Source organism: Sturnira hondurensis, unplaced genomic scaffold (assembly GCF_014824575.4).
Source record: "Sturnira hondurensis isolate 20B ecotype Veracruz unplaced genomic scaffold, ASM1482457v3 Scaffold0000780, whole genome shotgun sequence".
NCBI lineage: Eukaryota > Metazoa > Chordata > Mammalia > Chiroptera > Phyllostomidae > Sturnira > Sturnira hondurensis.
Genome location: NW_028073411.1, coordinates 7,854,105 through 7,872,266, shown reverse-complemented (window position 1 = coordinate 7,872,266; position 18,162 = coordinate 7,854,105). Strand labels below are relative to the sequence as shown.

The 18,162-nt window shown below is 40.3% G+C and overlaps 1 protein-coding gene across 5 annotated transcripts in view; it reads right to left on the bottom strand.

Moving 5' to 3' along the window:
* Positions 1-18,162, bottom strand: part of KCNIP4 (potassium voltage-gated channel interacting protein 4) — a 926,001-nt gene that overhangs the window by 83,461 nt on the left and 824,378 nt on the right. For all 5 annotated transcript variants that reach the window (XM_037045012.1, XM_037045024.1, XM_037045023.1 and 2 more), the window contains one exon: positions 4,230-4,354. In XM_037045012.1, coding sequence (XP_036900907.1) covers positions 4,230-4,354 — 125 coding nt within the window. The remainder of the gene's footprint in view (positions 1-4,229; positions 4,355-18,162) is intronic.

The following is an 18,162-nucleotide window of genomic DNA, read 5'->3' as shown; positions in this document are numbered from 1 at the left end:
TATTGCCATTATAGGGCTCTTCATTATTAGGTTCATTTTGTGTGTGTGTGTGTGTGTGTGTGTGTGTGTGTGTGTGTGTGTGTGTATGTGCACGCGCGAGATAGAATCGCCTTACACCTAGAATCTTATATATCCAGTTCAATGGTTCTCAGCCTGGGATGCACAGTATAATCACCTGGAGAGCTTTATAAATCCAGTTGCTCAAATTTCTTCTCAGAACAATTACATCAGAATCACCAAACATGGTCTCAACTATTTTCAATTTTTAAAGCTCCCAGGATGATTGCAACATGCAGTTAAGTTTGAGACTGCTGATGTGTAGATGATACCTTGGATTTTTCCACAGCCTTTCTAATACCTGGTAGTTCAAGACCCAGGACAAGGCCTGGGAGGTGTGTAGGCCAACCATTAATGTCCCACTTTGATGGGACACAAAAGCGAGGTTGACTATTTGGGGCCACACTAGCATAACTCCTTTTTGCTTAACTTCATGTTTGTTGGCTTGTTATCTCAAAAACGAAGCTTAAACAAAATGAATAAACCCAAAGCTGTGCAATGTAGATATCATTATCCAAATTTGGAGAGACCACTGATGCAGAGGGAGCTGCTTAAACAAGTAAAATGTGGGCTCGAGATTGACAGCAAAGTTTATGAGATCTGCACTACACAGTGGTTCCCAAAGTGTGATCCCCAGAACAGCCTATCAGCTTCGTGCGAGAACTTACAAAAAGGGCAAAGTCTCTGCCCCAATCTCAGACCCACTAAATCAGAATCTTTGGGGCTGGGACCCAGAAGTCTGTGTTCTAACAAGACCATCAGATGATTCTGAGGCCCACTAAAGGTTGGGAAAAATTGTATTATATTCTCCCTTTTGTATCAGCTGCCTATTTTTGGAGACTCAGTTCAACATGCGGTAAGAAATGAAAATACAGGGGTGGGGGATTCAGTGGGTAAGATGGGGTGAAGGGCTGGGAAATTCTCTCCCACTGTCTTCATTTTCTCCCAGACCCCACTGATATTGATGACTATGTCGGAAATGAAGAAATGCTATCAGAGATACAGCACTGGAAAAAGATGGGGGAGGGGTGCCTCTGGGGGCCTTTACTTGCAGTGTGCCTTGCCATATTAAGCCACTTCTATGCGAGTATTTTAAAATGTTGATGAATAGTTTATCCTTCTAATCAAAATATGGGGAGTTTTTAAAGGTTTCATTAAAAATGAATATCCTAATTGGTTCCAAGGAAATGATTTTTTGAACTTAAGGGCTTGGGATAATTGGTGTTCAGGAAATCAAGGGTAGTTCGTTTGCTTTCTCAAATGCCAAGCTGGGTCAACTGCTGTCCCCCGGCGAACACGAGTGCTGCTGACCTGCTTCAGTGCTTGTCTTGCAGTACCACTCTTGTTCGGTTTCTCAGAGACATCAAGTAATATTTTCTGAGCAACTGTGAAATCCTTTCTTTGAAAGAAGTATCTAAAATAAGCTTTAGGCGTATAAAGTTCTGATGGAAACTTACCTCATGAGGCAGGGTGGGCAAGATAGAGAAAACAATGAAGAGAGAAGGGAAAAAATGGAGAAAGAGGAAGAAAGAGAAAGAGTGAAAAAGAAAGGAGGCAGGAATTGACAACATGAAAAGACAAAGAAAAAAAAGGGAGGGAGCATCCTAGCTCAGTTGGTTGGAGAGTCATCAGAACTTGCAAACACCAAAAGTTTGCAAGTTCAATTCCCAGTCAAGGGCACATACCTAGGTTGCATGTTTTATCCCTGGTTAGGGGGTGTATGGGAGGCAACTGATTGATGTTTCTCTCTCACATTGATGTTTCTCTCTCTCTTTCTCCCTTCCTCTCTCTTTAAAAATCAAGAAACATATCCTTGGGTGAGGATTTTACAAAAAAGACCAAAAAGCAGGGAGAGAATGGAGAAGTGAGAAAAGAGAGAAAATCAGAAGATTAGGAAAGGGGGAAAGAAAAGTTGGGAAAAGACAGGGAAGGGGAAAATAGGAAATGGAACAAGTATGCAAAAGAAATCAATGAATGCAGACTTTGGATCCTGGGCAATATTTTGTGAAGTGCAACTTGGTTAAGACCTGTTGCAGAGATGTTGGCCCTTGAGGTCAGTGATAGCAGTAACCATGACGCCAATTCTTAACAAATGGGGTAAAAGTCAGGGACCTACAGTGATGAAAGTGGAGTAATAATGTAGATCAGCTGTCCAGGAATGCAGGCATTCTGGGAGGCTGGATTAATTTCTCCTTTAGTTAACAGCCATTTTGTATCTGATGAACAATCCAATGTTAAAAAGTAATACGTTTGCTTATTACAAAATCTTTGAGTTAGAGCAAAGACACTTAGATGTTCCCAAGAATGCATTTGAAGTTCTATTCTGTTACATTAGTCTTTCCTTAGCATTTACATTGGGCCCAGACTTGGTCTTTCTCAGCTCCTCTCCTTTCCCACCCTTGCCACTCAGTGGTTTGCTGCTGCCAGGAATCGGGCAGCTGTTGCTCTGTAAGCCTTGCTCACTCTGAAGTCTGCAAACTGGGAATGTAGGCATAGCTAATAATTCTGTACAGCTCCTTTCTCTCTATGCATGTTTACTTATACATGTCATCCAGATACATTACACATAAAGATCGCTTTTAATGAGAGTCCTGTGCCTGTGTAGTGAACACCCATCTCCATTATGTCTCCTTCCTCCCCATCTAGTGTACCCCCACAAAGGCCTGGGTGATAGCAGAGAATGAGGCTTTAGAAGAGTAATGGGGAAAGAAAAATTTAGAATGCCCTGATAAGAAGAGTGGCGAGAAGCAGAAATAGGACAGAGAGAGACACCATGGAGTCAGAGAGATGGTGGAAGGTTGTATGCAATATGCATGATGGAATCCTATAAGTATATTCTGAAAACTCAACGTGAGTTACCAATGCTCTGATTACATGTTTTATGGATATCAAAGCAGGGCCAGAGTTTCTCATCTGACTTGCATGGGCTTGGACAGAGGCACTGATGGTATTTTTTGGCCCATAAGATGCACCTAGGCTTTAGACAAAAATAGGAAAAAAATTGAAGCAAAAACTGTGTTAAAATATTTAATAACATAAATAATATTTCACCAATGTAAATGTAAACAAACTCAACGGTAACATTAACAACCATTATTCCTTCCAAATTTGGGGCGGGGAGAAAAAGAAAAAAAGGTGAGTCTTATAGTCTGAAAAATATTGTATTTGAAGTGGTCAGATTTGAAAAGGATGGAATTAGCAGAAATCTTTGGACACTGTAGACTTTTATGGGCTATGAAGTTTGAGTTTCCTTGAAAGTGGGTTTGGGGAGGAATCAAAGCAATTTCATTTGGATCTCACTATGGCTTACAGATGTGTAAGAACACAACACATCTTGGGCGGTGCATGCCATTCGGTACACGACCACAACCATTGATACTTTTAAAGACGAGTTGCTTTCAAATAGATTCATGACAGTAAGTCTTCTTTCTTTATATTCAGACCATAATCTCCTTGAAGACAGAAGCATATCTTCCCAAGCTTTTGAATAACCCGCAATATCTAGCTTAATACTGAGCACATACCAAAGATTCAATAAGAATGTGTGTTAGATTGATTGCCTGGACCACTCACTGTCTCCCACCACCACCTTCCTGTGTCCATGGACTATCATTCCTTTTGAAGATGAATCACTGAGGAAGGAGTATCAGACTCACACCCATATCACAGGTAACTGGATGCAGGGGCTACCTACAGACACCTGTGGTCTGGAATCTTTGCAGCATGGTGTTTTACAGACCATCGGACTTACCAAGACTTTTCTCCAGTGTTAGGAATGGACTTATTTGACAGGCCCTGGTTTATAGCTAAGTTTCAAGTCAAGCTTAGGACTATAGTTTAGAAATGAAGAGACAGTTGAAATATTATCACTTATTGAAATGATATCATTATTGCTAGAAAAATTAAAAAATACCCCTAGTCATAATTGAATTTAATAAACCTTTCTCCTTGACTCATCTGTGTCCAATGTGTGCCTACAATGTATGAGCGCCGGTACGCCAGAGTGAGGCAAAGCCCACACGGTTATCAACAATATCCACATCTAGGAAAGACTGGTGTGAAACGCACATACAATGGGGCTTTCACAGAATGTATCTTTTCCTTTTCCCCTCTCATTTCTCAATGCTCCTCTCAGAGCTAGGGGAAGGTAAAATCAAAAAGAGAGTTCTTACATTCTTAAATCCTCTGTAAAGAATCTGGAGCTCCTTCTTGGTGAATTTGCTCTGGGCTTCCAGAAGCTCAAGAGCCTCAGGCCGATGCCTGACGGTGGCCATCTCCAGCTCATCTTCCACGCTGTCTGCGGGGGGAAAGCAAGCAGAGTCTTAGGAACAGCCACCGCATACCCGTGCTTATCCACAGGTAAGCAGAGAGAAATACTCATTAGATGTCTATTACTTTTCCAGAGGAATGATTCTCACACTGCCAAACCATATTTATATTTCCCAGAATACATAGTATTAAGCCAGGCTAATTCTATATAGCATTTCTGGTTTTTAAACAATTCACTTTTTAAGATTTTATTTACTTATATTTAGAGAGAGAAGAAGGGAGGGACAAAGAGAGGGAGAGAAACATCAATGTGTGAGATACATTGATCAGTTGCCTCTCACACACGACCACTCCTTGGGACCTGGCCTGATTGGGAATCGAACGGGTGACCTTTGGTTAACAGGCTGGTACTCAATCCACTGAGCCACACCAGCTAGGGCTATATACCATTTTTAACATTATCTAGTCATTAGACATTATAACACTAATATTTTTCAGTACAGTACAAAAAGTTTTAAAAATTACAGAAAATTTAAAACCTGGGATTTGTGTACACACACCAAGCACTAGCTATGAAAATAAACTTTTAATTTAATAATAATCAACATCACCCTTATATCATGCATCTATGAAATAAAACTTTGTTTATACTGAATGAAGATTCTTCTGAAATAAAGTATTTCACCTGGGGCTGCAAATAACGTAGACAAAATCATCTGCCAGTTTGATTGGCGTGAACTCAGCCTTCACAGGTGCACACAGGACTGTGTAGACCAGGGCCTAGGGGAACTTCTGGCCATACCCTACTTTGCAGGCAAGGAAATCCATGCTACAGATAAATTATAAAACCTTGCACTTTGCTTTGTGAATTATATTTATACTGTAATACCTCTAAAATGTTCTTATGCAAAGTAATTTTCAGTCCGTGTAAATCTGGGAAATGTAAATGTTAGTATAGTTTGGGAGTAAAACATAGGAATACAAAGTTCTAAGAGACCTTGCAACAAAGAACTTCATTTCACTTTGTTAACCCAATTAACCCTGAAGGGCATTTGTCCTTCCACAAGTAACATCTGCCTATCTGCTCCAAGGCATGTAGGACACACTTTGGGAGGTGTGGGGACATATCAGGACCTGGCTAGTTGGGTCTCAAAGTATAGCATCCTTAATTAGGTCCTGCTTCTTTGCAGTGTGGCCCATGAGAGGCCTAAGGAATTTTTTTCTGCCATAGACCAGTCCAAATTTCAGTTAAGGGATTCATCAGGGGTAGAGCCATCACCAGGCCTCGTACTGGGTCAGGACTCATAAGGTCAGGGCTTCCTTCCATTACATTCCTTCCTCTTGGCTGCAGACTTCTAGCTCAGAGGGCTGAGGCCCAGGACAACAGCATCTTGTCATCCACTGTGGATCCAGGACCACCAGCACTCCCAGTTCCACGTTTCATGTGTCAGCTGGAAATGGAGTCACTTTTGACTACAAAAGTCACATCTCTTTTGATACTTGGTAATGCTGCCGCTCACTAACATCTGTGCCTACACAGCTGTGCCCTCCCTCACTCTGGGCTGTGAGGGCCCAGAGCTCATACTAAGCAGAGAAGAAAGGTCTGTGGAAGTCTAATCTCTGTATCACTGCCCTCAGGGAGTTTGCAAAAGACTAATCCTGGTGAGGGAACAGACGCTCGGAATGGTTATGAGGAAGTCAAACTGAGGAAGAGGAAGTAAAAGCAAATATTTCTTTTGTACTTTTTATATCAGAATACTTTCGTTTGCAACAGTGATCTGCAAGAACTGCAGAAATAGTGATTGATGGGTAAGAATAATAAAAGGGACTTGAACAGATGGAAAGACCAGGGATCAACTCTGAGCTGACAGGGATAAAATTGATGAGAATTTTGGGCGTGTGCATCTAAAGGATGTGAAAAGAGATAAAGTAGCCAATATAAGGCTGCTAGGCTTTAACAACTTGACCTCAGGCTGGGCTTTGTGAGGAAAACCAAAAAAGCCAAAGTGGGCCTCCTTCAATTTTCTCTTTGGTTCATGGGAGCGAATAAGTTGATGCTGCTCGATGGGCCCAGAGCAAGAGAAAATGAAGGAAGATGGTACTCCCTATGATGGTTGTTCACCCATTGGGCTGTGTTGCAGTTACTGTAGTTGTCAGTGCAGAAATAAATGCCACGGAACAGATCTAAATGTAAACAGACAATGACAAATAGAAAGACTCTAATTCCTTGAAAAATGTTCTGATGTAAACTACTTTTGAACCATTTACAGTGTAATTTCCTCAGCTTAACATATTGTTCTTATTCCACCTGGTGACATGTATGTATCTTTGATGATCTGATTCAATTATTACTGCCTCCTCTCAAAAGTCTTCCTGGATTGCTCCGTCACATGGATGGATGGCTCCCTGGTCGGGGTTCTCACACGCCACCTCCCTGTCATCTAGCAGCATGTAAAGCAAAGCAGTGTGACATCTTTATGTCTGCCTTCCACATGGTGAGTTACCTGAAGACAGGAGTAATGCCTCACTGATCTGAATATCCTCCGGACTTGACCTAGAGCGTCATATACCTTGTGACTAAAGAATTATTTGGTAAATGAATGAATGAATGAATCAATCAATCAACAAATGATATTGCTGCTAGAGTTTCCATTTCTGTGGAGCCCCATGTACCTTATCTGCCCTCTAGAAAATGACTTCCCAGCCTGTGGTTTGTGGACCACTGGTGGACTTTAAATGCCTTCTTTGGAATCACTGTGTTGACTGTGCGTTGTTCTGAGAAACCCAACATAGGCGAAAGTAGAGGGACTTTTAATCAGCTTCTCTGAGCCGTCTTTCAATCATAGCATAACCTCCTCTGGCTCTAGTGACCCTTCCACTGGCAAGAAACAAAACGGCTTATTAACTTCTTGGCCTTCGTAACCACACAGCAGTCTGAACCGCATGCCCAACACACGTTCTTCTCCAGCAGTTGCAGATTTTCAGATACTGAGACTGAGACAAAGGACTCAGGGCCAGAGGATCAGTGTAATTGAGTTAAGTGTGTGTGATCCGATGAGCAGCACATGCAATATTCAAAACACCCCATGCAATATTCAAAGTACCACACCTGAGGTGCCTGTCTGCAAGCTCTCTTGTTTTCCCTGCTGACTGGTACCTTACTTCTTAATGACTCCTACCTGCCAAAGGGCTGTTTCTATTTCCAAGAGGCTGACAGGCTCTAAAAACACACCTGAAATCATCAGCAATCACCAGTTTATGATAAATTTAAAAAATGACACCACCTAACTCAATCGAAACTCTGATTCCTGGAGGCAAACTCTGTGAAGAGCCCAGCACAATCCAGCTGTGAAATACGTGATGAGACTCAGCCACCACCAAAAAGTATGCTTCTGGGGGACTTTAAATATGGTGCTTAACATTTATTGAGCTCCTATTATATGTCAAGAGATGAGATCTACTGATATTATTCTAGTCTTTGCAGTAACTTCAAGATGAGGTGTAATTGTCTATTTTCTTATATATATGTTGGTACTAAATCTCATGGAGATTTAAAAAAGTGAGTGGTCAGATGTCAGGAGAAAAAGAGAGACAAGATTTATATTCAAGTCTTTAATGACAAAACTTACGCTCCTTCTACTTGGTCACATGCTGTCTCAATAATGACAAAAAATAATGACGACCTCTCTCCTCTCCTGCACTGTCAAATATATCAGAAAAGTTTATTTTATCCACGGAGTTCATATCCTGCCTCCAGCTCTCTCCTTAATCTACTGCAATCTGATTCCTGGCCCTGTTATGGGTTGAATTGTGCCCCCATATAATTATATATTGGAGGCTTAACCCCCAGTATGAATATATTGGCCTTTAAGAAGGTAATTAAAGTTAAAGGAGATCATAAGGGTGGGACCCTAATACAATACAACTTGTCCCTTTATAAGGAGAGAGTGGGTGGGGGGGAGAGAGAGAGAGAGAAGCCATGTGAAAATATAGCAAGAAGGCAGCCATCTGCAAGTCAATGGATGAGGTCTCAGGAAAAGACAGCCATGTTGGCTCCTTGGTTTTAGACTCCAGAATATAATGTGAGAAAATAACCTTCTGTTGTATAAGCCACCCAATCTATGGCTCCCCTAGCAAACCAATATACCTACAGATATTCAAATGACACAAAACACTAATAAAAGCTGGTCTTGTTATTCACCAAGTTTGCCCAGTGAGTGATGGGCAGATTGTTAGTCAATCACATCATTTAATCTTTACAACACCCATCAAGAGAGGGATTATAATCCCCAATCTATACAGATAAGAAAAATGAAACTTGGAGATTCTAAGTGACTTGTTCAAGTTCAGATGTCTAGTTAGTAAGGAAGTGGACAAAGGTGTTAAGCAACCTGAAGTCCAACTTTTGAAGCATTCTGCTCAGATTGTTAATAAAACCCCCCGGTTTACAGAGAGCTTTAGCTCCAAGCCTGGCTGTATATTATCTCATTCTAATGCTGACAAAAATTCTGTGAGGCATTTGTTATTTCCCTTATTTTATACAGGATACACTGAAGCTGAAAGAGCTTAAACAACTTACTCAAGGTCATACAGGTAGTAGGAGACAGAGCTGGGATTTGATTCTTGGCTTTTTGACATCCAAAATTGTGAGTTTAGTTAATGTGCTACCTGAGATAGTAACAGTTACATATTAGTACTTTGCTCTAAAATCCTAGGGAATAAAATATTTAAAGCCACAAGCCAGGTAGCCACTGAATCCTCAGTGCCTCAGAAGAAACATGCCCGGTCACCTTGTGCAGGGTCTAGAATGGTGGCCCGTGATGCACTGATTGGAAAGAGTAGAATTAGGTGTGGAAGTGAGATCTCAGAATTGGGAAGAACACAAAAGGTTGTTTATGTGTCCTCATTTTATCACTGAGAATTTTAAGTTGTGGGAGGCTGAGGGGTTTGTCTGGGACAAAAAACAGAACCCAGAACCAGGTGGGACTCTGACCTCCTGAATCATCTTCAGGTCTGTTAACTCACATCTTGCTCGGTTGCTAATTGCAGTGCTGCCTTTGCATCCTGAGACAAGCTGAATACAAATTGTATTCTAATTCATGCATCTTTGAACAGATTTAATTTTATTCAGACAATAAATTATCAAGCCCAGACACCCTTGAGTTTCCTGGCTGTCTCTCTTTGTTCTTTGTTCCTTAGAATTAAGTCTCTGAAGAGTCAAGGTTTTTTCTATGCCTGGGTCTATTGTCCCCTTAGGTCATGACACAGTTGGACTAGAAATTGGACTTCAAATCACTTGGGAACAACAGAATGAGTTTTAAAAATAGTCATCTTTCTCCCCTTTCTTAAAGGTACTTTAACTTCTCTTAAAGTACAGTAGGAGCTTATTACAGCTCAACTCATAATTATGCAAACTTTTCTCTATCTGAGGTCAAGCGTGCCCTCCAGAACATAACTACAGAACATCCTGCTTTATAAGCAAACATGAATGTGAGGCCTGTGGACCTAATACGTGTTTGTGAGCAAGGCCTGAAATGCTGATTATTTTTCCATTTTATGAAAAATAATGTCGCCCTGGCTGGCATAGCTCAGTGGATTGAGCGCGGGCCTGCGAACCAGACAATCGCGGTTCGATTCCCAGTCAGGGCACATGCCTGGGTTGCAGGCCGGTTCCTTGCAGGCTAACTCCCAGCAGGGGATGCACAAAAGGCAACCATACATTGATGTTTCTCTCCCTCTCTCTTTCCCCTCTAAAGATAAATAAATAAAATCTTAAAAAAAAGACTATGAAAAAAAATAATAATGTCAATTACTTTTAAGAAGGTGGTTCAGCATACAGCTCAGACACACACAGTCGAGTTCTTGCCGTGTTGTATCATAACATGGTGAGGCCCTTGTCTCTGTGTCTTCTCTTTGGATCTTCNCTGAAGAGCCAAGGTTTTTTCTATGCCTGGGTCTATTGTCCCCTTAGGTCATGACACAGTTGGACTAGAAATTGGACTTCAAATCACTTGGGAACAACAGAATGAGTTTTAAAAATAGTCATCTTTCTCCCCTTTCTTAAAGGTACTTTAACTTCTCTTAAAGTACAGTAGGAGTTTATTACAGCTCAACTCATAATTATGCAAACTTTTCTCTATCTGAGGTCAAGCGTGCCCTCCAGAACATAACTACAGAACATCCTGCTTTATAGGCAAACATGAGTGTGAGGCCTGTGGACCTAATACGTGTTTGTGAGCAAGGCCTGAAATGCTGATTATTTTTCCATTTTATGAAAAATAATGTCAATTACTTTTAAGAAGGTGGTTCAGCATACAGCTCAGACACACACAGTCGAGTTCTTGCTGTGTTGTATCATAACACGGTGAGGCCCTTGTCTCTGTGTCTTCTCTTTGGATCTTCCAGACTGATACCAATAGTCTGGCCAAACCGCTGGGAGCAGGTGGAAGGCAGGGAACAGAAGGGGCCACCAGAGGAGATGGTGATTTTCCCAGGGCTGTTTTCCCAGGCATTGTCTGGGTAACTGAGCTTGTGTCTTTAACCCTCTGCCTCAGTGCAGATAGTCCTACTCCCGGTAGCAGATCCCTCACCCTGGGAAAGAAGGTGGCAGGAGAAAATATTGTACAGAGCATGCACAAGGCTAGCAGGACAGTTGGATGGGGGGAAAGCACTGCTACCCTTTCGAGGTGCCTGCCTGAGGGTGGGACCGAGGGAAGACAGGCATGTGCACTATTGCGATCAGAACAGCAGCAGGGGAGGTGCTGAACCAAAGAGGCCTATCAGTCTAACCCGGGGAAAAGATGGGATTGGCCAGGGGTACACAGAAGTTTTACAAGTTAATTGGTCATTCTGAGGAAGAACCTATTCTACCTCACACCCCAAACTAATAAAATCCCAGGGAAAAAAAGAAAGTTTTCTCTGGCTTATGGCCACTGCTCAGGACTTGCACTTGGGTGGAATATTGGCCATGTAACTAAAGTGGCGAAGCCCATGGTCTCTAGGAGAAAGTCCCTCTCTTGCTAACCTAGGGGAGCATTTGCTGGTGGCTTATCTGGCTTCACTGCCCAGGAGCCTGGGACCTTGCTACTGGAAGCCACATGGCCAGTGGTGGGACTGCATGCAGCCTCTAAAAAGGACCCTGGAGCCAGACAACAGCTGGGGACAAGTGAAGCTTCCAGAATAATCACTTAGCCACCTCGTGCTCCAAAGAATGTACTTTAAAACAGAGCAGGAGTTCTGGGTACTGCCTTGGGTTTTGATCTTGTTGGGGATGGCTGGATTTTGTCTGTTTTGCAGAAGAGATGAGCCGGATGAGCTTGGAGATGAGGAGTCTCCCACCCTCACAGATTGTTGAGCATTTGAATAAAAACCCCTTCCCTTTCTCACCAGCCTCCGCCTCTAGAGTTTCCCTTTTGATGGTGGTGGGCACGAAACACCACTTTGGTTCAGTGACAAGAGGTTTGCTACACCGACCCAACAGCATCTGGTCTGGCCCACTAAACGTGATCAATAAGGAAGTGAAATAAATGCACAACTATTGAAAGCATGCCAACCCTAGTGGGAGTATCTACACGGAGGTCCATTTCTCAAAATAACATGTCCTTTCTTTAAAAAAAGTATCTACTTTTCACTGTAATGTGATCATAGATAATATAATTTTAAAATTCCATTTGAGCTGAAATTGATTTGTCTAAGCCAGCAATTTTCAATATTTTTCATCTCATGGCACGCATAAACTAATTACTAAAATTCTGCAGCACACACTATATATATATATATATATATATATATATATATATATATATATTGCTGATCTGACAACAAAATAGGGGTAATTTTGATTCATTCACCCCAGATGGCTATTGTGTTGACTGCTGTCATTTTTATTATTTGACAGTCTAAGGGAAAAGAAGTCAGAGGCCTTGACTAAATAGTCAGATACTTCATGTTTTAAAAATTCTTGTGGCACACTGGTTGAAAATTGCACATCTAAGCCAAAGATTCAGCTGGCTTGACTTATATCACTTTATGTCATTTATAAAAATACCCTCTGAGTTTTTACTTCTAACATTTACCATTCATTAAATTTATCTACTAGTGACTTTATCATAATGACAATAATATCATGATGACAATGATTATCATCTAAGGATATATTACGTGTTAATATTAGAGGCTGAGTCCAGTAGCAGGTATTGGAGGAGAGTTTGACTTAATTTACTCCAGATTTTAACTTCATACTAAACAGTGCTGTGGTATACTTAACTACAGCATTGGAAACTCTCCATGAGAAGTTCTGGAATAAGGAGATATGATTGTCATTTAACATTCAAGTCTGACTTATTAGGACAAAGATAAAGTTGCCTGGGAGAATATTTCCAAAGCTATTTTACATGACACAAGCAATTTTCCCCCTCTCTTCCTTTCTACACCAAAAACTGGTACAGGCATTAGCAGGATGCCATATACTCAGAGCTTCCCATTCCTTAGTTCCACCCCACACAACACCCAAATGGATGGACATTACGATCAGTTGAGGAAATGGATTTTCAGGTGGTAAGGAATTTGTGCAAGTCAGCACAACTGTACAGCTGATAAGTGAGGGAGCTGGAATCAGACACAAGCCTGTCTTTCTTCTTCCTGTTCTAGCATTTGTCTTCTCTGGATGCAGAGTTCAAACCTGGGCCAGGTTTGGAAGTAACTTTTTAAACTTTGCCAGATTCAAATGCCTTACTCAAACACATAATGGCCTGGGAGCCCTCTCAATTCTTGTCTTCACAACCATTCACCCATCCATCCAGGAGCAAGTGTAAGGCGCACATGTAAAATATATGAGTGGTTCACTCCAAGTTGATCATACACAGCCCACGAATAGAAAGCAATCCATCCATCTGAAAAACTGGGGGTTTCTAGCAATTCCCAGGCCACCCAGAACAATGGGAACTCCTTCCATTTTTGTCATGCAAACATGTTTCTTCAACTCTTACCCTAAAAGTATGTTAGAAACAAAAAGCCCTTCATAATTGTACTTTAGCCTACTTAATATTCATAGATTACCTGGCAAATGAAAAGTACTTTGACAACAGCCAATTATTTGGAATGTTTTCAGTTAGAGATGGTTATTGGCAATGGCATTGCAATTTCTATTCGAGGAGAACTTGGATTATTTTATAATTTTGTGGTTGACTTCAATCAGTTATAAAATATCACTACTGAGAAGAAAACTGTTTGAGCTATTTCTCACAGCATGTACAAGTGGATTGTCTCTACCTTACTCATAAATGTAAATTACTGTTTACACAGCTTATATTTTTAAATATAATCACCTGTTGGAATGCTCATTATTAGCATTATCCATACTATTACTGTGACAAGTTTTGAAGGGTTCCTTATAAAAGGGGTATTATTTCATAGCTAGGGGGTCTTACTCACTTTTTGGTAAGTGAGGGAAATAAACATTATACTGCTAGTCATTACACACAGAGAGAAAACCTACAGTAAAAATGCCAGGGTGAGAGCAGAAGGAAACAAAAAATCTGAACTTGCAAACAGAAGCAGATAAAAAGATGGATATTCTAGGTTATTCTTTTTGCCGGGAAAAGCAACAACTGAGAGCACCTATGATCAAAAAGAAAAATTTATAAAGTAGCAAAACATGAAGAGAGATACATGAAGAGAAACATGAAGAAAGATAGGCCATGATAGTGCACTAAATTAAAAATGCCCTAGCAATGGAGTTTCTCTTGAGTTTTGGTAGACTTCTTTCCCTTTGTCCTGAAAATGTAAAAGTAATAACAAACCACTCTTTATAGCATTTGCTCTGTGTAAGAACTTCATATCCATTAACTCAGAAAATTCCCGTGGACACACTATATTCCTTTCTAAAGATGAAGACATTGGCACAGAGAAGTGAAGCAACTTCCTGATGGTCACACACTACCACAGACAGCGTGTGAACCCTGGGAAGTGTGATTCTAGGTTTCATGGGCTTGTTCATGATTGCAGCCTCAGCACCAAGATTACTGCCTCCCATGTGGCAGGTATTCACATAGTTTGTCAAATGACTAAATGACCTGGGCTTGAGTCCCAGCTCTGCTGCTTAGTAGCTTTCTAATTTAAGTCAAGTCACTTAAAACCTCAAGTCTTTATTCTCCTCAGTTTATAAGTGGTGATAATAATTCTTGACTAGCACTCGAACAATAGTTATGAAGGTGAAATGGAATCCTGCATGTCAAGCATTTTGCATAGGACACAGTGCGTCATAGGAATCCATACTTGGGCTTCCTGCTGTTGCTTGTGATGATTTTGCCACATCTGCCCATCTGAAGCATTGATTAATTTCACACTCTCACTGAGGTGAATTAAAAGTGATTTTTATTACCTCCAGGAGAACTCACTGGAGAATATGCCTACATCCAAGCAGATCTAGAGAACTCTACAATTTGCTGTGGCATTGTTTTTCTACCCAAAGTCTCAAAAGAAGCTGCTTTGCTGAAAGGTGAACAAGGTTTCCTCTGTTAGTTCATCTCCAGAACTTGTCTTTTTGTTGTATTCTTCCTTTTCTTTTTCCCTCTAAAAGCTCACAGGCAAAGATGGGTCAGTGTTCCCGTAAAGAACTTTTTCCCATCATACTTGCTGCTCTTTGTCCCCTGGCAAAAAAAAGCAGTTTGGAAGTAAGAAGATTAAACTTTACCCTGCAATCTAGGCAGATAACATAGCAATGTTGTGTGTTCTATAGACCTGGTGGGGTGTAAAATCGAGTCTCCTTGAGTTGTAAGGCTTCCATTTCAGGGTACAAAGGAAACTAGCAGAGACCAGCATTATTGGACTCATGTTTTGGCCAAATATTACTAAATGCAAATATTCCATTTGCACTTAGGTCAATGCAAATGGAAAACAGATATTTATGGCTTCTGATAGAAACTGCACAAGTGGCCGGTTACAAAATCATTCATGAAAGAGACAAAAGCAGAGAAGGGTTTTGTTTATCTAAACTCCTATGTAGCCTCTTATAAGTAGTCATCATTCCATCCCCTTGGGCCCAAAGTAACAATAAAGAAAATAGTGGAAAAATCAAGTGGGAAGAAAAAAGATTCCATCACCCAGATAACCTGAACAAAAACAATACAGCAATTGACAATAAACTATGTTTCAGGAATGGCTTGTGTCTTTCCAACACTTCAAGCCACACCTAAAGTAAGATGATGCTCTTAATGTTTGCTTCTTTCTTCACTCCTTATTTTGCTTAATGCCACCAGTATCCTTTGGATGGAATCACTGTCTCCCTTTCCTATCTTTTACTCAATGCCACCAATGGGTCCCCCGTGGTTCCTTTACACATTCACCCTGTGTTCCTAGTCCCTCTGTTCCCTTCTGTGACTGTCCCCTTACAGTGAAGCAGGTGTTCTCTTTTCTAGGCAGAGAAGCCTAGTGGAGACTGAAACTCTGGCATTACAATGGGGTGAACTCCCTCCTTTGACACTGAGCAATTGTGAGGTCTTGGGTTAGTGATTTAATTTCTTGATTTAGTTCTCTCATTTAACTGAAGATCATGTGATTTATTTTTTAAATTACATTTTATTGATTATGTTACTACAGTTGTCCTGATTTTTCCATGTTTGCCCCTCTCCTTCCAGAACTGCCCACTCTCTTAGGTAATACCCCCAACATTGTTCATGTTCATGGGCCATGTGTATAAGTTCTCTGGCTACTTCATTTCTTACACTGTGTTTTATATTCCCATGGCTATTCTGTAACTACTCATTTGTAGTTCTTAATCCCCTCATCTCTTCATATATTCCCCTATACCTCCTTCCCAACTGGCAACCATCAAAATGCTCTGTATATCCATGATTCTATCTCTGTTCTTCTTGTTTGCTTAGTTTGTTTTTTTCAGATTCAACTGTTGGTAGATTTGTATTTATTGTCATTTTATTGTTCCTAGCTTTATCTTCTCCTTTTTTATTAAATAAGTCTCTTTAATATTTCATATAATAATGGTTTGGTAATGATGAACTCCTCTAGTTTTTTCTTGTCTGGGAAGCTCTTTATCTGCCCTTTGATTCTAAATGATAGCTTTGCAGGGTAGAGCGATCTTGGCTGTAAGTACCTGCTTTTCATGACTGAATATTCTTAACAATCCCTTCCAACTTGTAAAGTTTCTTTTGAGAAATTAGCTGAAAGTCTTATGGGAACTCCCCTGTAGGTAACTGACTGTTTTTCTCTTGCTGCTTTTAAGATTCTATCTTTAACCTTTGACATTTTAATTATGATGCATCTTGGAGCCGGCTCCTTTGAATTTATCTTGTTTGCTACTCTCTGTGCTTCCTGGACTTGTATGTCTATTTCTTTAACCAAATTAGGGAAATTTTCTTTCATTATTTTTTCAAATAGGTTTCCAATTTCTTGCTCTTTCTCTTTTCCTTCTGGCACTCCTATGACACAAATGTTGGAATGATTGAAGTTGTATCAGGCTACTTACTCTATCCTGATTTTTTTGGATTCTTTTCTCTTCTTGTTTGATTGGTTGTTTTTTGCTTCCTTATGTTCCATATCATTGATCTGAATCTTGGTTTCATCTACTCTACTGTTGTTTCCCTGTAAATCATTGAAATAATTGTTTCTTGTATCTTCTATTTCTTCAGTAAATGTCTCTATTTTTCATAGTACGTGGATGAATGCTTTCTGGACAGACCTTGTATAATTGTTGTTACTATTGTTTCCACTGTAAATAAAAGGCACTTGAAGCTCAGAAAGGGTAAGAAACTTACCTAAGTTTTCTATAGCTAGTTAGTCACAGAACCGGTATTTGAACCAGATAGGTTAATCCCAGCATTACTGCTCTTAACTTATTGCATTGCTTCTCACTGCATTTTACTTGAAGTCATTATTTTGAAGTCATTGTATGTGAGTGATTTATACACGTCTACTTATTTAATTACAAGGTCTGCCTTTAGACATCATGATCTATGTGTACTCCTGTTCCTGGTACTATTGCTTTTCACATTGTTAGTACTCCATAAATGTCTTCTATGTCTTTCCTGTCTGCCAAACAGAAAATCACAGTTCTGGGATTCCTGCCTCTGGCTCTCTTATACCAACAGTCATTCATGATTTAATGAAGATTCCTGCTATATACATGATGGACCGGGAAAAAGAATGCCCATCCTTCTATTGTCAGTAAGTACTTATGCAACTTTAGACAAGCCACTTAATCACTCCATTGTTCAATTTGTTAAATGAAGATTATAACCTCTATGATCTGTTATTCTCCCCAGGAGATTTATGAAGATAAAATGAGTTAGTCAAAAGAAAGAATTTTAATTTTTTATACCTACCAGAGGACATTATTTTCATTGCTTTTTAAAAGAGAGTGAAAGGAAGAGAAAGAAACACTAAAATGGTTACCTCTCATATGCACCTGCATGAACCTGGATGCAAGGCTGAATCTGCAACCTAGGTATGTGCCCTGACTGGGAATTGAACTTGCAACCTCTTGGTTACAGAAAAATGCTCCAACCAACTGAGCCACACCAGCCAGGGCAAGAGAAAGAATTTTAAAATTTGTAACAGATCATACAAAGGGAAGGGACAACTATTTTAATTAGTAAAATGCATAGTTTACAATAAGTAAATAATAGGCTGATTGGTATTAAAACTGGGTAAATGGAGTTTCTAACTTTTCCCACATCCTGCCTTCCATGGGTAGTGAAGTATCATGAACAAAGAAAATTATATGTTAGCTTTGGAGTGCCCATTGCCAGAGCTAGAAATAAGCAATGCCATCACATTTATTCCTGCAATGTTGGATCTAGGAGGAGACGAGACATGGCCTGT